The sequence below is a fragment of the Cicer arietinum genome, chromosome 1 (assembly GCF_000331145.2).
Source record: "Cicer arietinum cultivar CDC Frontier isolate Library 1 chromosome 1, Cicar.CDCFrontier_v2.0, whole genome shotgun sequence".
NCBI lineage: Eukaryota > Viridiplantae > Streptophyta > Magnoliopsida > Fabales > Fabaceae > Cicer > Cicer arietinum.
This window is the reverse complement of record NC_021160.2, coordinates 41,306,991-41,332,524: the sequence shown is the minus strand read 5'-3', so window position 1 is coordinate 41,332,524 and position 25,534 is coordinate 41,306,991. Positions and strand designations below refer to the sequence as shown.

Genomic DNA, 25,534 nt, shown 5'->3' with positions numbered 1-25,534 from the left:
GGAAAACGTGTTAGAGAAGATGAATTAGAAGGACATCTAGTATGTAATGGAATTGATCAAAGCTACACATGTTGGATAAGACATGGTGAGAAAAAAAAAGGAAACATTAATTTTGAGAATAGTTCTACATATGCTTCAACTGATTTCGATACAGATACATATGAGCCGGACCGAGTTGATGAGATTGCAAAAGCAGTTGAAGAAGATCTTCGAGATTGTCCTAAAATGTTTGAAAGTTTGTTGAGTGATGCAGAGAAAGAATTATATAATGGTTGTACTAAATTCACAAGACTGTCAGCGATATTAAAGTTGTACAACTTAAAAGCGAGTAATGGATGGTCTGATAAAAGCTTTACGGAATTATTAACACTCATAAAAGATATGTTGCCAGATGATAATGAACTTCCCAGTCGAACCTACGAGGCTAAACGGATTTTGTGTTCTATTGGAATGAGTTACGAAAGGATTCATGCGTGTCCTAACGATTGCATTTTATTTCGAAACGAATATGAACTACTTAAGGCGTGTCCGAAATGCAATGTCTCTCGATATAAGAAGAAAGAATCTACTCCAGCAAAAGTCGTGTGGTATTTTCCTATAATACCAAGATTTAGGCGCATGTATCGCAGTGAAGAAGATTCAAAACACTTGACATGGCATGCAGATGAAAGAATTAGAGATGGAATGTTTCGACACCCTGCAGATTCCCCACAATGGGCAAAAATTGATCACGAGTATCCTGAATTCGGGATAGAGTCAAGAAATCTAAGACTTGCACTTTCTACTGATGGAATGAATCCACATGGTCTTCAAAGCATCTCACATAGCACGTGGCCTGTGATTTTGGTAATATATAACCTACCTCCATGGTTATGTATGAAGCGTAAGTTTATGATGTTGTCTCTGTTAATTTCTGGACCCAAACAACCGGGGAATGATATCGACGTATACTTGACTCCTCTAATCGAAAATTTAAAAAGTATGTGGGAGACAGGTGTGGAAGTTTATGATGGGTATAAGAAAGAATGTTTCAATTTAAGGGTTATGTTGTTCGGCATAATTAATGATTTTCCAGCATATGGTAATTTATCAGGATATAGCATTAAAGGTCAGTGTGCATGTCCTATATGTGAAGAGAGTACAAATTGGATGCGGTTGAAACATTGTAAGAAGAATGTGTTTCTTGGACATCGTAGATTTTTACCTTATAGTCATCAGTATCGTGGGTGGAGAAATGCATTCAATGGAAAATCAGAGGAAGGTAAAGCTCCTTTAGCACCGACTGGATATCAAATACTTGAAAAAGTACAAGGTTTGACCAATAAATTTGGCAAACCTTTTGCGGGAGAGCTGGTGAAAACTGGGTGGAAGAAAAAGTCAATTTTCTTTGAATTGCCATATTGGAAGTCATTGTATGTAAGACATTTCCTCGATGTGATGCATATTGAAAAAAATGTATTTGAAAGTGTTATTGGTACGTTACTCAATGTTCCAGGAAAGTCTAAAGATGGCGTCAATGCAAGATTGGACTTGGTCGATATGGGAATAAGAAATGAACTGGCTCCAGTAAAGAAAGGAAATCGCACATATCTACCTCCAGCCGCTCATACTCTATCTAGAAAGGAAAAAATTGTTTTATGTAAATTTCTACACGAAGTTAAAGTTCCAGAAGGATACTCTTCGAACATTAAAAATTTGGTTTGTATGAAAGACCTCAAGTTAAAAGGTTTGAAGACCCATGATTGTCATATTATAATGGAGCATTTGCTACCAATAGGTATACGTTCCATTTTACCTGAAAAAGTTCGACTAGCCTTAACTAGATTATGTTTCTTCTTCAGGGAAATTTGTAGTAAAGTGATCGACCCTCAGAAATTACCGACATTGCAGAGGGAAATTGTTGTTACTTTGTGTGAGCTTGAAATGTATTTCCCACCATCGTTTTTTGATATAATGGTTCACCTTACTGTTCATCTGGTTAAGGAGACACAACTTTGTGGGCCAGCTTATATGAGATGGATGTATCCGATAGAACGATATATGAAAATATTAAAAGGGTACGTAAAAAGTAGAAGTCGACCAGAAGGTTGTATTGCTGAACGATACATTGTTGAAGAGGCTGCTGAATTTTGTACTGAATATCTGTCCAATGTTGAATCCATAGGGCTTCCCATGTCTCGTCATTCGGGAAGACTATCAGGAGAAGGGATAACTGGAAGGAGACTACTGACTATATCAAGGACAGAATGGGAGCAGGCACAATTGTATGTTCTGCACAATGATGATGAGGTTCAACCGTATGTTACAATACACATTGATCAGTTATCTCGTTTGAACATGAATAGGAATCAAAATTGGATAACTCGAGAGCACAATCGAAGTTTTGTAACATGGTTAAAAAATCACATAATGTCAAAATTTGATATAGACCCCGGATCAATTTCAAATAGATTGAGGTGGCTAGCAAATGGTCCGAGCTTACATGTCTTTTCTTACACTGGTTATGTTATTAACGGCTACACATTTTATACCAAAGAACAAGATGATCAGACCACTATGCAAAATAGTGGAGTCACTCTCGTAGCTGAAGCGATGCATGTCTCAAGTGCAAAAGACAAAAACCCAATATATGCAAATCTATCATATTTTGGGGTTATCGAGCGCATATGGGAGTTAGACTACACAATGTTTCGTGTTCCCATATTTGGTTGCAAGTGGGTCGATAATAATAATGGCGTTCGGATTGATGAGTCAGGATTCTTGCTTGTCGATTTTAATAGGGTGGGATACAAAGACGAGCCTTTTATTTTAGCGTCGCAAGCTCAACAAGTGTTTTATGTCACTGATCCTTCTAATGATAAATGGTCTGTTGTCCTATCGACCAATAAAATAAGTGATGATAACAATAATGATGAAGATGTTGGTAATGATCTTTTATTTGCAACATCACAACAACCACATGAAATTGATTCAACTGATGATGGTTTATATCTTAGAGATGATCATGATGAGGGAATTTGGATTAATCCATCGTTTCGTATTGTAAATGGACAAACAAATGTGAATGTCACCAGGAAAAGAAGAAGGGCATCTTAATGTATATATATGTTTAATTGTTTTATATAAGCTATGCATGTAATCTGAACTGTGTTATTGTAAATATGCATGTAATCTGAATTGAGTGTTTTATACTAAGTTCTGATTAATTTATTTTCTGATTAATTTATTTTCTGCTTATATTTAGCTTGATTTGAGTGTTTTATACCAAGTTCATGTAACAATGAGTGTTTTATATTTAGCTTGATTTACATGAACTGAACTGAATATAAATTAGTAATTTACATGAACTGAACTGAACTGAATAGAGAGATTCTCTTTTGCTCAGTGCATATATATATATAGATTCTTCAGAATACTCATTTCTAATAATTCATCATCTCCTAAAGTATTGTGATAAAGACAATGATAACAATATTTTTAATCCAATAAACAATGATAAAAATGTTTTTAATGTCATCCCAACCCAAATAAACCAAACACAAAAATAAAATAAAGAGACATTTTACAGCGCTTATCTTAAAAAGCGCTGTAAAAGATCCTTTTAAAAATAAAATAATGAGTGTTTTATACCTTTTACAGCGCTTTTCACACAAAGCGCTGTAAACGACTCTTTTGAAAGTGAGTAAAAAAGACATTTTACAGCGCTTATTTGACAAAGCGCTGTAAAAAAGCTTTAAAAATAATATTCATCAGACACCTAATTTCTTCAAACACCTTGTACGCATCATGGGAATCCAAAAAACATCAGACACAAACCCATTTCTTCAAACACCTTGTACGCATCATGGGAATCCAAAAAACATCAGACACAAACCCATTTCTTCAAACACCTTGTACGCATCATGGGAATCCCCAAAAACACCAGACACAAACCCATTTTTCGCAACATGGCAATGATCCTGAATACCAATTAAGTTTCGATTTAAGAAGGAAAGAGAATGTAAAGAGATAAAAAGGGTGTTGAGGTGGAGATTGAATTGTGAAAGAGTAAGCTTTGATGTTTGTGAAGAAGATGCATAAAAGGAGAAGAGTTTGGTGAAGAGGAAGGGATTTTTGTGGTGACCAGTTACTACTATGTGGGTTTTGCATGCATGTTGAGCTTGTTTAAAAAATAACATAACATAACAAAACACAAAAACAATAAGGCCTTTTACAGCGCTTATTTGGAAAAAGCGCTGTAAAAGAGCCTTTTAAAATTAACATAAAGAGACATTTTAGAGCGCTTATGTGGAAAAGCGCTGTAAAAGGCTTTAAAAAACATTCATATAACATAATAACACACGGAGGTCTTTTACAGCGCTTATTTGGGAAAAGCGCTGTAAAAGAGCCTCTTAAAATTAACATAAAGAGACATTTTAGAGCGCTTATGTGTAAAAGCGCTGTAAAAGGCATTCAAATAACATAATAACACACGGAGGTCTTTTACAGCGCTTATTTGAAAAAAGCGCTGTAAAAGAGCCTTTTAAAAATTTAACTAAAGAAGCCTTTTAGAGCGCTTATGTGTGAAAGCGCTGTAAAAGGCATTCATATAACATAATAACACACGGAGGTCTTTTACAGCGCTTATTTGAAAAAAGCGCTGTAAAAGAGCCTTTTAAAAATTTAACTAAAGAAGCCTTTTAGAGCGCTTATGTGTGAAAGCGCTGTAAAAGGCATTCATATAACATAATAACACACGGAGGTCTTTTACAGCGCTTATTTGAAAAAAGCGCTGTAAAAGGCATTCAAATAACATAATAACACACGGAGGTCTTTTACAGCGCTTATTTGAAAAAAGCGCTGTAAAAGGCATTCAAATAACATAATAACACACGGAGGTCTTTTACAGCGCTTATTTGAAAAAAGCGCTGTAAAAGAGCCTTTTAAAAATTTAACTAAAGAAGCCTTTTAGAGCGCTTTACAAAATAAGCGCTGTAAAAGGCTTATAAAAAGCGCTGTAAAAGTGTTACGTATATATAACAGTTACCTCTTCAGTTTCCTCTTCATTACGTAACCTTCATCTCAACCTTCATTTCTTCTCTTCTTTTGCAAACCCTATCATCCCGTCCTTTACGAACCTTATTTCCACGATCATCTCCTTCATTTCGAACCTTATTTCCATCCAAGATCATCTCTCCCATTTCACACAATATATTTTCATTGAAATACGTAACCCTCATTACGTATTTCTTCAAACCGTATTTCTGTGAACCATATTTCTGTGAACTTTCTGCAAACCCTCTTTTCTTTGCATTTCGTCTTTCTTCGAACCATCATTATTCAGGTATTGATGTTATTAAATTTTTGTAATCATTAGAATGCATGTTGAGCTTTTTTAAGATATACTGATACATGTTGAGTTTGTTTATAATAATGCATGATCCATGTTGAGCTTGTTGATGTTATACTAAAGTGCATGTTGAACTTGTTGTAGTTAAATGGATACAAACAAAGATTTAGAAGTTCAAAATGAAGAAGTTGGCACCTCTAAGACTTACGAAAAAGAAGTCAAACGTGGTGCAACTATCATGCAAAGGGTGATTAAAGCACGGAGCAGTGGCATTAAATTTGAGGTATACTATATATACTCTGTTTGCTGTGTGTTTTTTTATCTTTTTTTAGGGTTTAGGGCATGTACTTACTATATGAGTTTATTAGGTTGGCTGGAACGAGAGTGGTCAGCCAGTTGACCCCAACAGCTCCATGTTTGTAAGCTACATTGGGGCTGTTGTTCGTCAAAATGTCCCAATAACAATAGACAACTGGAGAGATAAGGCGTTGAAGGATGCCAAAGATATCATCTGGAATGACATTCAAGTAAATATTTTGATCTACTCTTTTGTCATTTATAATTTTTTTTCTGTAAAATACATTACTTATAATTGTTTTCATTGCAGACCACTTTTGTTCTTGATGAGGAACGAAAGTCATATGTTTTGAGAGTTGCTGGGAAAATCCATCGTGGATTTAGATCCCATCTCTCAAATTTCTATCTAAAAGATAGAGAAGGAAACACAAATGCTGAACCTCCAAAGATATATCAACATTATATATCAAAGGATGAATGGAGTGCATTTGTTTCCAAACGTTCTGACCCGGCGTTTGTCGTAAGTGATTAATTTATTAGCATTTGTGTTTTATTATTCATATTCGTAGCGTATTTTAAATTTTTACACAATTGCTATTTTTTTTTTATATAGAATATTAGTAAGGCAAATCGCGAACGGGCAAGCAACCCAAAACACCCATACAAGAAATCACGTATGGGATATGCACGCCTTGAACAAAAAATTGTAAGTAATTAAACATCACTTGTAATTTGTATTATAAACTATAGTGTGTAACTAATTTGTATTATTTTGTTTATGATTTTAACGAATAGAGAAAAGACACCCAAGCCGATCAACCCTTGGGTCGTCATATCTTATGGAAGGAAGCGCGTGTTAACAAAGAAGGAGTGGTTGATAATGAAAATGTCAAGAAAGTTGTAGAACTTTGTGTAAGTATATTATCACTTTAATATTTTTTAATATTGTATTTTAAAAATGCTATTGAACTTATCTTTTTAATGTTACATGTATTTTAGGAAACTATTGAACAAAGTTCTGAAACTCAAGAGGGCAACAAGGATACGTGCAGGGACATTCTTGGGAAAGTGTTTAATGTCCCTGAGTATTCCGGTCGAGTGAGGGGGAAAGGATTTGGCGTAACTCCCAAAAGCTTTTTTCCTCAAGAGAAGCGCCAAAAACCTTCCAACGAGGAAGTATTAGAGAAGCTCAGAATCTTATCGGAGCAAGTGGCACTCTTGGTGAATACGAATAAAGACAAGCAACTTCCGGTTCAGCTCCAACCTGAAATACAAATGGAGAGTGAAACCGGGAGTTGCAACGTCGGTTTGAAGAGTATTCCCGAGGTAATTAATTACTTACTACTTACTTGCTTATGTAATTACTTATGTATTAAACAAACTTATATATTAACTGTACTTATGTTTTAACTATTGATGTAGGGTGTCACTACATGTGTCCTATACTTGTCCTCGCCGACTCAACGGAAGGTGGGAAAAGGAATATTGCACAATACTTCGGGAGAAGTATTGCACAATATTCCGATCCCCGCGGGCCATGTCAAAGTATCGCCTACGGTTGCTTTCGAACCAACTGCACCGTTGCCCATACCGGACAACGATGGAGATATGAAGTTCTTAAGCGACGCTATTGGCAGTTACGTGGCATGGCCCACACACCTTGTTGCCCTCGAAAAAAAGATTCCCAAGGACAAATCAGTTACATCTCCCGAAAAGGTTTGTCACATTTATTGCCTAAGGTTTTTTATTTTTTCAGATTCAATAAACTAACATTTTACCTCATTTTTGTAGGTCCAAATAAATAAACCACCCCTACAGCCAAAAAAAGGCAGCAGACCTCAAAAATTGGAGGTTAATAGGGCTGCCAAACTACAAAGGCTGGAGGGTAATAAAGCTGCAAAACTTGCAGCAACAAAAAATCTGGATCGGGGAAAATCGGTCGCTGCTGCTGCTGCTCCTAATAAAAGTCAGCCACGCCTTGGTAAATACGGGGCGTGTCTTGACATCCAAATAAAAAGGAACATGGGCAGCAGCAACGATTCGCCCATTGTACAAATGAATCAAGACATCTTTGGAGATGAGTATATTGAATACCTCGAAAAGGAGCAAATGTACGATCTTCTCGAACATAAGGAGCTGAGTGTTACTGTAATCAGCTTGTACATAAGGTAAAAAATACTTTTAATTGCATTTATTTGTAATTAATTAAATGTATTGGTAATTAATCTAGTTTAAAATTTTCATTGAAGGTTTTTGTACGAGAAGGTCGTGTGCACGAGGAAACTGTCAAATAAATACTCATTCTTGTCTCCGCATAAGATGTCGATGTTCAAACTCGATCCAGACAATGTAAAACACTACATTGTAGATATGTTTTTAAGAAATAAAGAAAGTGATAAATTGTTCTTGGCACCATATAATTCAGGGTACGTAATTTTATCTTTTTTAATTGATGAGAATTTAATTTATTAGTTGTCTATAAACAAAATTGCTTAACCAATTTTTTGTTGTTGTAGGGCACATTGGGTGCTATTTGCAATCAATGCGGTCTCTGAAGTGATATACTATTTGGATCCCGTGCACGGCGATTACACCAATCACCCCGGAATAAAGAATATGCTCGACACGTAAGTAATATTCATTTATTTCTTACATATATATATTTATATATATATATATATAAATATATATATGTAAGAAATAAATGAATATTACTTACGTGTCGAGCATATTCTTTATTCCGGGGTGATTGGTGTAATCGCCGTGCACGGGATCCAAATAGTATATCACTTCAGAGACCGCATTGATTGCAAATAGCACCCAATGTGCCCTACAACAACAAAAAATTGGTTAAGCAATTTTGTTTATAGACAACTAATAAATTAAATTCTCATCAATTAAAAAAGATAAAATTACGTACCCTGAATTATATGGTATGGTTGAGCATATTACAACGCTTGTTTGAGAAAGCGCTGTAATATGCACACCCATAACTCATATAATGGGGTGCATATTACAGCGCTTTTTGTGAAGAAGCGCTGTAAAATGTGCATAACAAGCGCGCGTTGTATTTACATGTTTTATAGCGCTTTTTTAAAAGCGCTGTTGTATCATTTACAGCGCTCGTTTCCACAGTGCTTATTTTTTTGAAAAAGCGCTGTAAATGGCTTAAAAAAAGCGCTATAAAATGCGTTTTTTCGCGTAGTGATTATTATATTTCAATATTATATTTCATTAATTTGTGGACATATATTTTTATTTAGTTGTATTAGCTATCTAGCAATTAAGAGCCTTAATTGTTTAGTGATAAAGTTATAAGTAAGGCTAATTAAATTTCTAATTGGATAATTAATTAATTGTTATGTGTAACACCCTCTAATTGTTTTTATGATTAGCATTTATCTTTATTTATAGTATTATTTTTTTTAATCATTAATTTATTTGCTTCATTAATTTTATTTGATGTTAGTTGAATAATCATCATGAAGCTGTTAGTTGAATAATTTAATAAAATTAGAACTTATTGAAGCTATATGACTTGTTGGTTTACCATGGGTTAAAGAAAGGATTTGACTAGGAAACTGTAGAATTGATGTGACTTAATTCACATGTATGAGTGTTCTACGTGAAGATGTTTTTTGTCTATCCATTCTTAAAAAAAAGTTTTTTGATCTATTCTTTGAATGTTCAATAAAAAAAAAATATAATAATAATAATAATAATAATAATAATAATAATAATAATAATAATAATAATAATAATAAGACGATGTTTTTTATGGTTATTGATTGTGTTGTCTTGACTTAACGATGGTCTTAATGTGCTTGTCTCAATCCAATTAACATAGGAGAAAATGAACATTCCCTAATTATTGACTAACTCCTCTCTCTCTCCTTCTTACCATTTTTAATTCATCTTTTAAAGGGAGGTTACAAATTAAATAATGGATTTGGTGGTTTTTTTTTTTTTTTTTTTTTTTTAATATAATAGAGAGAACAAAAATATCCTATTTCTGTGGTATAGAAATTTCGTCCCTCTCTTTAGCATGACGAAAATGATGATTTTGTTTTGCTACAAAAGAATCCTAGAGAATTTTTTGTTTAAGTGTAGTTAACGAAAAAATTAAAAGGGTGGTCTATAGATAAGTGACTTCTTATTCATTTTTCCACACCTACACTTGTTTTTCTCTACAAACAAAGGAAAGAAAAGAAAAGAAAAACATGATTCTTCCTTTAGCAACCTCACGCCCACATGCACGACCACCACCATCAAGTTGAATTTTAATTTCTTGTCTTCCTCTTAGTATCATCTCAAGGTAATTTTAGTTCAACACTCACTTTTGATATCATTCATCGAAGGAGGAAATTTAATACAAATTCTTCATTTCAAGAGCTTGGACCTTTCTCTTGTTCTTCGAATTGTGGGGTTTAGGATGTGTTATTTGGAAGAAAAATACCTAAGATAAGGGCTTCCCTCTTGCAATTCATGTTATACGTTAATTTTGTGGATGAGTGATTAATGTATTTTGATCTGGGAATTGTGTTTTTGTTACTTAATACGTGTTTATGAATCTATAGTAAAAATGGTTGAATTGGAAATAGAAAAATAGTTGTAGTATTAATTTAATTGCCTTGTAAATTTTATTGTTGCTGTTTTTTTTTAATATTTATTATATTGTTGTTTTCTGTTTTTTTAATTTTTTTTGATATTTTCTTGATTTAATTTTTGTTTTTATGTTTATGTTTTTCTAAATTAGTGTGGTCTTATCTTTAAAATTGTTGCTATTTTTATTTGATTTGTTGGCTATTTATTCTGGTTCTCGTATTAATTTTGTGCATATTAAGTATCCTTCAAATGGTGATTTGTGATTAAATATGTTTTTGCTCCATGCAAATATACTATTTTTATTTTATTTTAGTCCTTCTAAGTTTTTTATTTGGATTTAGTCACTGTAAAATGAGAAATTACGGTCCCTAAAAAAAGAGCTAATAAACAACAATAATACGTGGTCTATAAATAAATACCAACACATCATCTTTTATAATATATTAAAAATTAAAATATTTTATATTACTATAAATAAATTTATTTATTTATTATTTAATAATTAGTGTTATTTTATGAAGAAAATATGAATATAAATTAAAAGAGGGGTTTATGGATTGTGGAAAACTCCTCATTCTTTTGTATGGACCAAATACATATATTTGTAGGGACCAGATACGTATTTAAAAATTTACCAGAACTTATCGAAACGAAAAAACTTACGGGAACTAAAATAAAAAGTGGTATATTTGTAGGGATCAAATACATATTTAAACGGTTTAAATATGTATTTGGTCATTGCAATTATAATCTTTTTCTATTTTGGTCCTCGTAAGTTCTTTTGTTAGATTAACACCCCCTGCAAATATACTTTTATTTTAAAATAGTTCTTTCATCCAATTTTTGTTACAAAAATTGTATCACTGTTAAAACATAACCATTTTTTAATAAATAAAAAAACTCAAATATAATTAAGTTATAACCTTTTTTAACCTAAATTTAACCTCAAATGTTTCAGTCTTCTTCCCTAAAACAAACCTAAATTGCACATTTTTCTTCATTGTTTCAGTCATGTTCACGTTGTAGAATTTCCCACATTGTGTCTTAATTCATAAAATAAAATAAAAATATGGAAAAACATAATGAATTTGATTAAAGGTTCAACCATGTCACCAAGGTGAATTCTTTCATCACTCTTTACCATTACTAGGTTTAGGACTAGGACTTGACTTTCTTCTTTGCCCCTCCTCCCTCTACGACCAAATTCTACTATCACTTTTGGACTTTTTCATATACTCCTCTAAAATTCCTTGATCTCCACGCCAAGAAGAAAAAATCTGAAACCATCATTGTCCAAAGTACCACGAGATGAAGAAAAATATTATGGTAACGATGAATTTGAATTTGAATACGGTGATGAATCTCAAATGGATGAAGATGTTGGTGATGATGATGAGAATTCTGATGAGGAAGATGATTGAAACGATGAACAAAAAGTTACAGTTTAGGTTTTTTTAGAGAATAAGACTAAAATATTTGTGATTAATTTTAGGTTAAAAAATATTATAATTTAATTATATTTGTTTTTTTTAAATGGTCATATTCTAACGATGTTACAATTTTTGTAACATAAATTAGATTGAATGATCATTTTAAAATGAAACTATATTTGCAGGGATGTTAACAAAACAAATAAACTTACAAGGACCAAAATAAATAAATAAAAGATTATAATTGCAAGGAACAAAAATATATTTAAACCAATAATTATTTATTTCTCTATAAAAGAAATTATTATTTATCTAGCTTAATTATTTTGCCACGTACTATTTTCTTCAAAAAGAATATGTTTACAAAGTTATACTCTAAAAAAGTAACATATTTCTCAGCACTTAGAAAAGAAATAATTTTGTAGTGTTTGTTGTTATTTTGTTTAGTGAAGATTGCATGTACTTTTATAGAGAAAGCTCAGGGTTATTAGGGTTTCTAACCGTTGTTGTGATTGCAAGAAATTATTAGCATTTATCTTAATCTTTTGTTTCAAATCTTCGAAAATTGGTTCACCATTAAAACTTGTTCAAATTTATCTTCATCATTGATTCAGCGTATCATGATAATGAGACAGGAAGAACATAGATTTCCATGATTAGAGCATGCCACACAGATCTTCAAACCAACAATATATTCAAGATGTTGAGCAGAAGATGATAAAATTTGACTTCTTTAGAGTGTTGACTTATTGTCATAGTGTAAACTTTATATTAGGGTATTGACTTTTTTATTAGAGCATTGAATCACATCAGAGTGTTTATTTTCTATCACAAAATTGACTTGTACCCGAGTGAGACGATCAAATGCTTGTCATGCTTATCATACGTAGAATTATCAGAGCGTTTCTTACAAAATAGAATCACCAGAGACGCGTTCATCAGAGTCAAATACAATTTTTCTGAGCATTGTCTTGGTATTTTTTTAAACTATCCAATCATTAGAAGATGCAACGTAAAGGCATTTAATATTTAATAATCAGAGAACTACACACTTAAATAAAACATTAGTGCATTAAATTGTTTCCACAAAATAATTTTTGTGATCATCAAAACAAGTAAGGATAGTTCTTCAAACCAACTTGGTTCTAACAGTGTGAATGTCACTAATGGCCCATTTGAGAATAATGGGAACCCTAATTGGCCATCTCCCAATGTATAGCGTAAGGTCCCAAATCTATCAGACACACCACATATTTCCTCCTTAAAGATGCATATAGACTATTCATGATCATTATTTAAAAACTATAAAGACATCAATCTAGGTATTCCTAATATCTTTGACAAATCAACATGTTGTTCTTGATAAATCAACATGTTGTCCTAATATGTTATGTTTGTTCTTGATGTTCATATTCATGCTCATATGCTTATTTGGTTTCCTCATCAAAGCATGATTAATTATTTTAGCATGTTCTGATTGATGAATTAGTAAATTAAATCCAACAGTCTCCATGATTATTTGTGTTGTTAAGGAAAAATTCCAACTTGATGTTTTAATGTTAACAAACATCTTAAATTATATTTTTAACATTATGATTATTTTGTGATCTAACTGATTCTTTAGGGTATTTTAAGATTGAAAATAGGAATTGATTTTAATCTAAGTATCGTATTCATAAAACATAACATCATTAAAAAAAATATTGAAAGAACATTCAACTTGTTGAAGAAGAGCGTTCTTCTTATTGGAAATTCATGACATAACATTGTCTCACATGTTGGAGCAATTTTTAGCACCTTAAATGCATTTAAGTCAACTCATTAAAGTCATTCAAAGAATATTGCATTTTAGACACTATTTATGAACCAACTTGATTGAAGAATACTGAAAGAATATTATTTATGGTACTAAGCAAATGGAATCTGACATAAAGGCTTTGAATAAATCCTACTTAGATGTCAAGACCACATCTGATTTAATTAGACCAAAATGAGCAAGTTAACTCTATTGAGGTAAAATACTAATTTGATTTTTAAAGATAATAAACATCTTAAATTATATTTTTAAGAATCTAATCATTTTGTGATCTAACCTACACTTTTGAGTGTTTTAAGATTGATAACAAGAATTGATTTGAATCTAAGTATCTTACTCACAAAACAACAAAATATCACTAAAAAATACACAGAAAAAACGTTATGACTGATACATAAGAACGTTCACCTTGTTGGGTTTTGATGATAGGATATTCTTTCTTATGTTCAAGAAAGATTTATCACCTTAAATGCTTTTAAGTAAACTCAAGAATATTTCATTTCAAACATCTTGCATGAACAAGTTTGTTTGAAAATTTTGAAATAACATTCTTTATGGTAACATACAAAAGAATATATCATAAAGATTTATCGATCTCTGATTCCAACATTGTTTCCAGATTTTATTTAGACCAATATGAGAAAGACAACTCACATTTTGACATACACATGATGAACCACATTTTTGGAAAGAATGTTCATGTGTTATACCACTTGCAAGCAAAAAAAGATAAACAAAATACATGCAAGTTCAAGTGGTAGTTTGAATTTTTTTTTTCCTTACCCATGCTGCAACAGAAAAGCAACTTGTAGTGTCTCTTGCTTTAGATTTTGAAGTCATATTTTCTTTACAAAAAATATAAAAACAATCTTCTCAAGAAGATAATGTTCTCCTTGAATTGCACTAAAACCTAAAGACAACTAATCAAATATTTTTTTTTCTTGGAATCTCATGCCCAACAACTCTTCTCTATATCAGCAAACTAAAGGTCTACTTATCTATAAATTGAAATGGATCTTGAACATGAAGAACAAGAGTCTTAGCTAAAAATAATTAGTTACTTGTTTTATTTTCAAGTTACTCACAAGGCTCTCTTTTATCAAATACACACTTCAGTTTCAGTTAAGAAAATTCGACCTCCATATTTGTGAATGTGTTGATACATTTCTTATGCTTCACAAATTTATCTTTGAGTTTTCGTAAGCAAGGAACCCATACACTTATTCATATACTAGCAAAAATCTCTCAAAATCTTTTGTTTGTGATTATCGAGAGTATCTTTGTGTGAAGTATGGTTAAACTGAGTTTATAAGCCTGCTAAGGCTATGACAATACAAGTTGTACGCTTGTTGAGGCTTTGATAATATATATTGTATTAGATCATGTTTTGATCTAAAGAATGCTGTAAAAAATGTTGAAAGAGCGTTCTCTTCACCAATATAATGGAATATCTCATAAGGTGTGATGACTAAACGTAGCCCAAAGTTAAGAGTGAACTATGATAAATTTATGTGTGATTTGCTTTACCTTAATCTTTTACTTTTGCACATAGATCACGCTACATCAGTGCCACTTAAAATTTTCATTATACACTTTTGTTAAAGAACATTCGGTGTCAATATGTTCTCAGATTAAGAATCATATAACAAATATTGTTACTCTGAAGATTAATTTTAACTTAGTTGCATTATATAATATTGACTGTTTTATCATTGACCGTATATGTTGGCCACTCAATTAATGTAATTAATCGTGTTTGTAACAAGATTTCGGTCTAAGACTATATGTTCTTGAAAATGGTGGAGAATATTCTGATGATAACATGAACTTTCGGTCTAAGACTATTTGTTTTAAGAAATACAAGTAGCATTATGTAATTAATTATACAAATTTTTTCTATATGTTATAATTTTGACTTTTTAAGACATCTATGCTTTTAAGAAAAATAAACAAAAACCGGGAAAAAAATCAAGAGCCACAATCGTATATTAATACCATATATACAATCTAAAAGACTTTTGAATCTATTCAGAAAGAAGAGATGAATGGAATCAAAGATTATACCTCGGAGAGAAACAATTTTAGTAACCCTCAGGCGCAGTGTAAAGAGTAACTGAGCAAAAGCTAAGAAACATTAAGTGTTAAGATTTGAGGATTTTATACATAAACCGTGATTTTTTAGTTCCTATTATACCCTCATTTTTCTTTTAGATTTACTGACATGACCCACTTCTCTTAGGATATGGACGGCGTGCTTTGTGTAATTAAATTAGGTTTTTTGTTGTTGCCAATCTATTTTATTATGAACAAATAATTGTAACTAGAGCTAATTTAATTTAATTTATACATTAACCTAATTTAATTTATATTGGCCTATAATTTATTCCATACATTAACCTAATTTAATTTATATTAGCAACAACAAAAAAACCTAATTTAATTACACAAAAGCCCCCAACTCCAAGGTTCCCTTCAAAAATAATTTATTAAACCCCTAATATTAGGCTCCCTATCAAAATAATTTTTTTAATGCACCAGCCCATTATTTCATTGAGCTTAATGGAGGGGCTCATGGGGCTTATAGGCCTCCAATATTTGTTAATTTTGAGATTTTCTTTTTTGAAATTTTTTTTTTTAAAATTATCCAAAAATATTAAAAAAAAATTTCTTAGAAAAATTTTAAATTATTTTGTTTTCTCAATAAAATTTATGAAAAAAATTGATTTTTTTCTTGAATAAAAAAATATTATAAATCATTTTTTATTAGTGAAAAAATTAAAAAAAAAATTATTTCTGGAAAAAAAAATTGTCAATAATAAAAATAAAAATTGAATTTTTTTTTTTGAAAAAGTAGACCTATAGACCTACTAAACCCACAAAAAATTTGGAAGTTTTTAGTGGTGGAGCTTTCCTTTTTAGAGTCTTTATAAAAAAATTTGACTCCCCCAACATGTGGGACAAAACCAATAATTATGGGGTTTATCAAATTCCCAGTTTCACATACTTTTTCTTTATAATAGATTTATTATTTTAAATTATTGATACATTTATGGTATTATATAATTATATACATATGTCAAATCTATATTAGCTGTAATATCATTTTAATACGAGAAAAGCTCATACTAATTTACGAGTCGATTCCGCCTAAATAAAACACGTTTACTTGAATTATCGTATTTGACAAGCGTACTTTATAATATATTCTTTAAATGGATATGTTTTTTAATTTCATACGAAGCCCTGGTAAGCCTTTTGTATCCTCTGACAACCATTGATTGCTTATCCCCAAGAATACATAAAAAGAATATAATACATTAGCTATATACAAAACTAGATTTTTGTTTTGATTGATTCAAGTTAACTCATATCCACTTTTCACTCAAATAACTACTCCAATCATGCAAACCAATCTCCAGTCCATCTATTCACCTCATCTCAAAACTTCAACCAAAATAGTTAGCACTTTAAATGAAAACCGCCAAACGAATCAACAATCCTCAACAGGAAAAATTAAACGACTTGTTCTTAACCAACAAGGTAGAACAAAACTCAACATTTACCAAGATCAAGAGTTTTATGCATATCCACGCCTTGTGACTCATGTTGATGATGGATTCATTTCTACGTTAACAAATCTTTACAGAGAAAGGTTGAGACCTGACACAGAGATTCTTGATCTCATGAGCTCTTGGGTTAGCCATCTACCAAGTGATGTCAACTACAAAAGAGTAGTGGGACATGGGATGAATTCACAAGAGCTTGCAAAGAATCCAAGATTGGATTACTTTTTCATAAAAGATCTTAACAAAGATCAACAGTTTGAATTTGAAAGTTGCACTTTCGATGCTGTTTTGTGCACAGTTAGTGTGCAGTATCTCCAACAACCAGAAAAGGTCAGATATATATATATTCCATGTCCTTATATAATTTCTCAAACCTTACCTAGTCAGTTCCAAGTCTCAACTTTACTTAGTTAATCAAAATTGCTTTTGCATAGTGATTCTTCATACCGTGGAGAATTACACTCAAATACTCAAATACTCAAATGTGGTTTACATGGTTCTGTGTAAGTAGTTCAATTGACGAGTTAAGAGACACTGAAAAATTTACAAAAAAGAGGTTTTGAGTTCAAATCTGAGAAAACTAATATAAATATTAATTTATTAACATTTGCCTATAAAAAAGTTGTGTTCTAGTTGCAGAGACATAAAAAAGTTGCAACCTTGATTGCAGTCGCATTCATTTTTCTTTAAAACCTTGTTGTTATTAATTATTAATTTATGTAATTTGAAACTGTTGCAAGAATTTATATTGGACAATTGAGTTGATTAAAGTTATTGAACACATCACTGATGAAGAGATAATTTCACAGGTATTTGCAGAGGTGTTTAGGTTGCTAAAACCAGGAGGGGTATTCATAGTGAGTTTTAGCAACAGAATGTTTTATGAGAAAGCCATAAGTTCATGGAGGGAAGGGACTAGTTACAGTAGGGTTCAACTTGTTGTTCAATACTTCCAATCAGTGGAAGGTTTCACAGAGGCAGAGGTAATTAGAAAGCTACCAACAGCAACTAATGATAACGACAAGTCACCATTTGATTGGATCATGAGGCTCTTTGGATTGTTTTCAGGGTCAGATCCATTTTATGCAGTTATTGCTTACAGGAATTTTAAACCAATACATGATAAATGAAATGGAGGCTTAATGTTGTAAAAGTGGAATTGGGAAAGGTAAAATATGAAATATTGTTATTAGCCACTCATGTGGTTGAAATTATGTTCATAAGAATTTCTATGAACATTACTTTCTAGGTAAAGTTGTTCTAGCAGTGGACATTTGGCTGATATGCGTAAATAACATTATGGCATCAAACTTTGCCTCCCCTTATGTAGTATCGAACTAAATATTAAGTATTAAAGAGTGTAAATACCAAATATCCATAGGCCTAGAAGCTCATGATATTGTCCATGAGCAGCCGGCAAGAAAAAAACATTTTTTGTATCCTATGATCGATTCCTTTCCGCAACCACGAGAATCTTTCCCATCTTCTTCAAAGTTTCTCGTGTAACTCGTTACTTAGAGAATACTTGTTTACTTCTTAGAATTTGAGTTAAATCTAACATAGCTCCACAAAATTGACTTGTAAAGTAATTGATATCCATCACTTTTAAACTATTTGTCAAGTTATCTCATTCAATATAAAGTTCTTAACACATCCTCTCACACTCAAAATTAGATATATAGAGCATGGCCTAAGAGACATGATAATAGATGGTCCAATGGACAACATGTGAATATGTTGGCCATTTGCTTGCATTATTGGACAGCTGAGATGTCTTTTGTAGCCCAATGTTTTCTAACGAAATCTCATTTGACTCAAAAAAATTGAGTTAGTTTAACATTGATTTGCTGGATGAAAACTACCTATCACTTATAAACACTTTATCAAACTTTTTGTCACTCAAAATGAAACTCTTAACATTAACCATTTGTCATTTACTGCACACCTTATTAGGAAAAACATGAGAGCGATGATTTTGTTGGGAGTGTTATCGAACAAAGATGCACTTTCAGTATAATCCGAGTTTAGCCAGATGATTTACACAATATTTAACTTTTTTTTTTCACGAGTCTCAAACTCAACATTGCTTAAAAAGAATAAAGCTCCTTATCATAAACCAATAATAAACCAACCATCTTTGTATAGGTTTTGAAGCTTATGGCGATAGAGATATGTTCGAAAATATTAAGAACAAAAGATAGAAAAAAACAGCATATAGAAAATGATACAATTAACTACTATTAACTTTCAAAAAAGGTAACTGAAATTTTGCTGTCAATACATGATACAACTACAATTCAAAACATAGATCCTATAACAATCTGGATTGATAAATGGTGAGTAATTTCTCAAAATTTACAGCTACGTGAAGGCATTGTCCTGTCGAATAGATACTTCATTGGTATTTGTAGTCCCTGCTATCACAGCCTGTAAAGACTGCAATTCTTCAGTTAGGAAGATGAAAAAAATCTATTGGTGAGTTCTGATGAGCTACAATTACTGTTGAGGCTTTTCCCAGGGAAATTTAGACTTCCACTGAAACTAGGTCTCTTCACTACAAGAAAGACTTTTGGCTTTCTCAACAGCTTCAACATAGTAATAAAGTCTCCAGAGTGTAGCATTATCCTGTTGAAAGTCAGCACCATGTTTTATAATGTGAACCAAGTTCATAATGCTGATAAAATCTCCGCCCATTCAAGATTTTGACACATTAAGAAATACAACTAACATCATTGATTTTATAAATAAAAAATTAATCTTTAATTTCCTAAATTAGTCTTAATCTCATTAATTACAATAATTTTAAAAATAAATATTTATAACAGTTAAGTATAATAAGAAAAAATAATTGATACTTTGTTGAAGTAAAATGACATAAAAATCAGGACAATGATTTTGCTAATTAAAAGAAATTATATAAAATATGGGACAGAGGGATTATCAAATTCGACAATTAAATAAATGCTAATCAAGTTGATATAATATCACTAATTCGAGTATTACCTCTTTTTCTAAATCAACAAATATTTTGTCAAAACTTTGTTCTTCTACTGGTCTATTTCGACAAACTATCTCCACCACATGGTCAAGATTTCCTGCAGGTAGCTTCTGAATTAATCTACGTAGTTGTTGTTTCTCACCAAGAGTCATTGACCTGTAATCGCGTATCAGAAAATGTTAAACGCAAGAATATCCCACATTACATAATAATATATACTTGGGGAAAACATTAACAATGTATGCCTCGGAGGTGTGGTTCTCCAACAAAACCACCACCATAACCACTGGACTTGATAGGGTCTCAAGGGTATTTGGACCTTATGGCCAACCCACCGCAGCAATGAGCGCACAAACAAGAAGGGTTGCTATATCACCTCCTGATAGAACCCGTGAATTAAGAGAAGAAATTCGTGTATTATTTACTGAAAATGGAGCTCAAAGGCTCTACAATGGAAAAGAAAATAAACCAGAGCAAAGCTCCTACCAGAAACTAACCAACAATCAACAATAAAAATGAATGAATCCCTGACTCTCCCCTCCTTATTCCTATCATCCCATACACATTCTAAAAAACTGCCACCTCGGCAGCTCTTAGTAGAGGAAACATAGATATAAAGAGGGGGCATGGCAAAGAGGGATTCATTTAGCATCTTTTCTGTTAGAACCTTTATGGTTGGGCATAGAGAGAATCATCTCTTCAATGAGGAGCATTTGCTCTGGGATTACAGTTGTGAATCTTCTGTAAGTATTTCTATTTTCAATCAATAATATAATTTTTAGTTCTCTCTAAGTTTGGGTTCCTATCAGAAAAATTCATGGATTGATATTGGGATAATGTATTAGTCGATAAGGTTAGATAATACAATAAAGTTACTGTAAAGAAGACATCTCTGGAGTTACTTGACTGCCATCTCTGGAGATACTTGACTGCTAAGTGATCAACTCTGCCCCATGCGGAGCCCAAAAACAGAGGGGGGCCAAGAGGGAGCCCTTCTCCTTCCCTATCCTTCCCTCCCTCCCTCCTGTGGTTACATGGATGTGTTTTATCTCCATTGGAGCAAAACCCCTCCAATATGGACGAACTCACAAAATACATTGAAGGGGGACTTTAGAGGGTTTTGAATAAATTTTAAAATGCTTCCCATCTCTTTATAATATTCTCAAATCAAAGAAAATTTCCTTGCTAAAAATGCAGTTTTGGTAACAGAAGAATTGGATACCTAGAGGCTAGAACACCTTATTTCAGAGGAAAGGATCTACACGGATCCTAAAAAATAGAGTGCTTTCCATGAAAGCAGTAAGAGGATTACTTGGTCTCACTGGGCATTATAGACAACTTATATGTGATTATAGAAAATTTGCAAAACCTTAATGAACTTGGAGGCTTTCAAGCACTTGCAACAAGTAGGGACCACAGCACCTATGTTGGTCATGCCAGACTTCACACAACCATTCACAATTGATGTGCTATCTCAAAATAATAGATCCATTGAATATTTTAGCAAGGCTCTAGCGGACTCATCTCTATCCACATGAGTATATGAAAAAGAATTGATGGCCTTAGTCCTACCCATCCAAAACTGGAGACCATATCTGCAAGGTAAGAAGTTCTTAGGGTACACTGATCAAAAGAGTTCAAAATTCTCAAGATAAGTATTTGCTATTTTGTGATAGTCAAAGTGCAATTCATCTTGGTAAGAACTCAACCTTTCATTCTAGGTCCAAGCACATTGATGTTAGGTATCATTGGATACGTGATGTTTTGGATGCTGGGTTGTTGGAATTGGCCAAGGTTCATACAGATGATAATGGTGCTGATATGATGACCAAGGCATTACCGAGAAGCAAGTTTGAAACTTGTTGTGAGATCGCCGGTTTGGCGGTCACCTCCACATAGTTGTGACCGATCATAATGTTGGGTTTTGGGCTCCCTTCCTATGTGGAGAAAGGCCTAATATGTGCAAGCCCATGTGTCTCACTTAACCAAGTGGAGAGAGGTCAGATTAGTGGGCGTGTAAGAGCTGAATTCAGAGAGAAAGGTAAAGAGAAAAGTGAGAGAGGAAGAGCAAACCCTATTTTCGCATAAAACAAAGCAGCTACACTAGATTCGCGATTTCTCCTTCGTTCACGGATAGGTTCGTGACTCGTGGTACTTCATTCTGACCATTTGGATCGTCGATCAGATGTCTGAGGTGGGAGAAATTGAACTCGGACAGCATCAGTTTTTCCTGGTTTTTTGCTGAACTTTGTTCTCAATTTCATGTTTGTTTTCTCATTGTTTTGGCTGATTGTTGTGCTGGTTAGCTTGCTGTTTTTGGCCGGGAGCACGAATTTGTGCCATATTTGAAACTCTCTTGTACCCATATTTTGATCATAGTGGAGCTCTATTAATGGTTTGGTCCCGTGGTTGTTTACTTCTCACATTGAGAAGGTTTTTCCACGTTAAAAATTATTGTGTCATTTGTGATGGTGATTTTAGTTGCTGTGATTATTTGTTGATTGCTCCTCTCCTCACAGATTCTTGGAAGTTTGGGAAATTGATTATCTGCTGCATATTGCTCTGTTAGAGTTATTATTGTATTTGTTGTTGAATTTCCCATTACATTGATAATCATGCATAGATCCACTTAAAAATATCACAACATACCTGCACTTTGACATCACTGTATCGAGAAGCAACTCAAGTCGTTGTTCCATATACCCTAGCTAATAACCAACATTTAACACCAATTAGATACACACATAATTTCAGGTATTCATATATATATACTAGCTTCGTCCCTGAATATATATATATATATATATATATATATATACACTACCTTCATCCCTAAATATAGGACCCTCTTGAGATTTTTTTTTTTCACTTTTTATAAATAACTATTAATTTTCAAGAGCATTAAGTAATTCTTTACCAACATACCCCTATTTACTTTACACTTTTTCTGCAACAAACATCAATATTTCGATGGGAACATAAACTGAATCTCTCTCTTGAAGGAAAAACTTGTAAATTAATACCAATTGTCAACAAACTTAATACTACTATCAACTTTTTAATTTCTGTGATTAAGTCAATGAATATTTGGAAATGAAGGTAGTATATCATATAAGATGTTGTAGCTTCAATCCCACTAACTCTAAAAAAAAACAAATATCACGCGCTAATTACTATTATTTTGATGAAAAAAAATAAGGGATATAATAAATATGATAATCATAGCTTTGAATGGGGAAGTTTAAGAAGATTACTGTTCCAGAGAGTTCATCAGAATATTTCTTTACCATCTCCTCAACCTCCACACAATCATTCTCCAATAGGAACTGAAGATCATCACTCACCTAAAAATTATGAAAAAGGGATGAAGGATGAAAACCATTTTGTTGCCATTGCAGGCACATTTTCAAGCAAATTGTAACAAATTATAAACACAACCATACTTCAAAATATCTCTTGCTCCATTTTTTATTATAACCTTTTCAATGTTTTTTACACATTAGAGTGTTGATACTAGTTTAGATTATTTATTCTACATTTCTGTTGTATTAAATATCTTGCATTCGTTTTAATCAGTTTTAGTTTGATGACGCTCATGTACATTCTAGTAGCATATACTAGAAGCTTATATAATCTATTAGTAGTTGTTATTAACTGACAATTGAGAGGTTATAAAGAGCTATCATTGAATTTTTTTCCACTTCCAATTATAATAATGATGTAATTAATCCATTTTTCTTTTCTGCCACGATGACTTAATCTTCCAATTCAATTGAAATTACCAAAAAGTGCTTGGCATCTACTTTACCAACAAAATTCGCGCACCAAATCACTCAAATTGGGTAAGATGAATTTCTTATCATGCAAAAATCAAATCAAGGGTGTAATCAAAGGATGCAACCAACAACATTGTGGTGAGTCCTACAATGCCTCTGAAATATCTGACAATAACCGATCAAGATCTAGGTGATTTCAATCCAATTTATAGTGAACGGGGCACAACAAGATTCCTTGCTCTCCAACTGGTTACTCTCCTCTTTGACTGAGTCAATTCGTCCTTTTCACTCAGTGCAAGTTTGGGAAGAATCTATTGGAGGCCCTGTTTTGCCCTGAGAACACCCTGAGGCTTCCCAAATGCCTTTTCAAGGACTATAGTGTGCCTATCAACCAATATCACACAGATGTTCCACCCATCGTTGAAGTCAAATTGATGCTTCACTTTTAAGAATTGAAGCTAAACGTGAGAAAGGTGAGGGAAGCCATAAGACAAAATCAACACTAGTCTCCCGTGCCACCTCTTTCCTTTGATGATTGAAAGGGAAAAGATCCCTATTTGTCACCCTACTTGTCAAGAATCATTGTTAGTACACACGAAAGGGAGATAAGAGAATGACCATTTTATCTTTTTTTCCATCCATACATCACTAACCAAATTGTTACTTGAACTTTTAAACGTGTGCTTATGAGATTTATTTTGTTAGTGGGTTATGATAACTTATTAGGACAATACTAATATTATTTTCCACAAATTTTCAGTATGTGTGATAGGAATGGGTTGGGGCCCACAAGTGATGAGGGGATCTGTTAGTTAACAGATATTAAATGAGGCCTGAGCAATGGCAAGTATATGTGAGAAATAATAAGAAATAGAATGCAGGAAAAGTGTGATTGCCTTGCTGGCACAATTAGTTAGAGCATCTCCAATGGTTGCCAAATATTTTCGTCCGCCAACGTGGAGTTACGTACTGTCGTAACTGGTACTTTCACAATTTAATCATAATAAATGTATGACCGTTACCTTTTTATTAATTTATGACCATTACTTTTTTTAATTGTTATAAAAATTGAAGCTCCATTTTATTTTAAATTTAAATCAAAATAATGTATAATAATATTAATTAAAATATTTAAATTAATATATTAAGTTGTAACAAAATTAAATATAAAATTAATATTTTAAGTTGTAACAAAATTAAATATAGAATTAAATATAAAATTAATATTTTAAGAGTAAAACCGTCGAAGTAAAAAATGAATGGATTGCTTCACGGTGATGTGGCACAGTGGACCCTTTTTAATGAACCCATATTGAGTTCACCGTTGGAGATGCTTTTAGTATTCCCCTAATAAATAGGAATGTATGGAGAATTAGTGGATAGGTTATCGTTTTCAGTTTTCAACTTATAGGTTGGGCAAGTGAGGGCAGTGAAAAAGGTGGCAGTCATTTCACCGTTAGATGAATTCTGTTTAGCTGTGAAGAAGGTGGAATTTCCGACATTTATTGGTGATAATCTCCAGTTGCTTGGATCCCTCGAGCAAAAACGTATTTCAAAGTACAACGCATTTCTGCAGATGTGAGAATTCAACTGACGAAGCTCAGTATGGAAGGTCCTACGATTCATTGGTTCAATTTATGGCGCGATTCTGCAGAGGATCTGTCTTGGGAGAGTTTGACAGGAGCGATGATCGTTCGTTTTGGTGGTGGTCGTTTGG

At 32.5% G+C, this 25,534-nt stretch overlaps 2 protein-coding genes across 2 annotated transcripts; one reads left to right on the top strand and one right to left on the bottom strand.

Moving 5' to 3' along the window:
* The first annotated feature begins 16,715 nt into the window (after positions 1-16,715).
* On the top strand, positions 16,716-18,353 carry LOC101513848 (uncharacterized). Its single transcript, XM_004488729.4, has 2 exons — positions 16,716-17,373; positions 17,853-18,353. The coding sequence occupies exons 1-2, from the start codon at positions 16,879-16,881 to the stop codon at positions 18,171-18,173; spliced, it is 816 nt and encodes a 271-aa protein (XP_004488786.1). The 5' UTR covers positions 16,716-16,878; the 3' UTR covers positions 18,174-18,353.
* A 1,231-nt stretch (positions 18,354-19,584) lies between these two features.
* LOC140918935 (transcription factor GTE6-like) lies at positions 19,585-24,689 on the bottom strand. The gene is made up of 4 exons (XM_073363995.1): positions 23,296-24,689; positions 22,691-22,749; positions 20,047-20,197; positions 19,585-19,668 (listed from the first exon to the last, which is right to left on the bottom strand). The coding sequence occupies exons 1-4, from the start codon at positions 23,329-23,331 to the stop codon at positions 19,585-19,587; spliced, it is 330 nt and encodes a 109-aa protein (XP_073220096.1). The 5' UTR covers positions 23,332-24,689.
* Positions 24,690-25,534: the final 845 nt, after the last annotated feature.

What these genes read in the sequence shown, in the direction of transcription:
- LOC140918935 (XM_073363995.1), bottom strand. Translation starts at nt 23,331, where the DNA reads ATGGTAAAGAAATATTCTGATGAACTCTCTGGAACA. An exon ending in CTGATGAACTCTCTGGAACA is followed by an intron (nt 22,750 to 23,295) that starts GTAATCTTCTTA and finishes GTTGGTTATTAG; the next exon opens with CTAGGGTATATGGAACAACG. An exon ending in ACAGTGATGTCAAAGTGCAG is followed by an intron (nt 20,198 to 22,690) that starts GTATGTTGTGAT and finishes ACGCGATTACAG; the next exon opens with GTCAATGACTCTTGGTGAGA.
- LOC101513848 (XM_004488729.4), top strand. Translation starts at nt 16,879, where the DNA reads ATGCAAACCAATCTCCAGTCCATCTATTCACCTCATCTCAAAACTTCA. An exon ending in ATCTCCAACAACCAGAAAAG is followed by an intron (nt 17,374 to 17,852) that starts GTCAGATATATA and finishes ATAATTTCACAG; the next exon opens with GTATTTGCAGAGGTGTTTAG.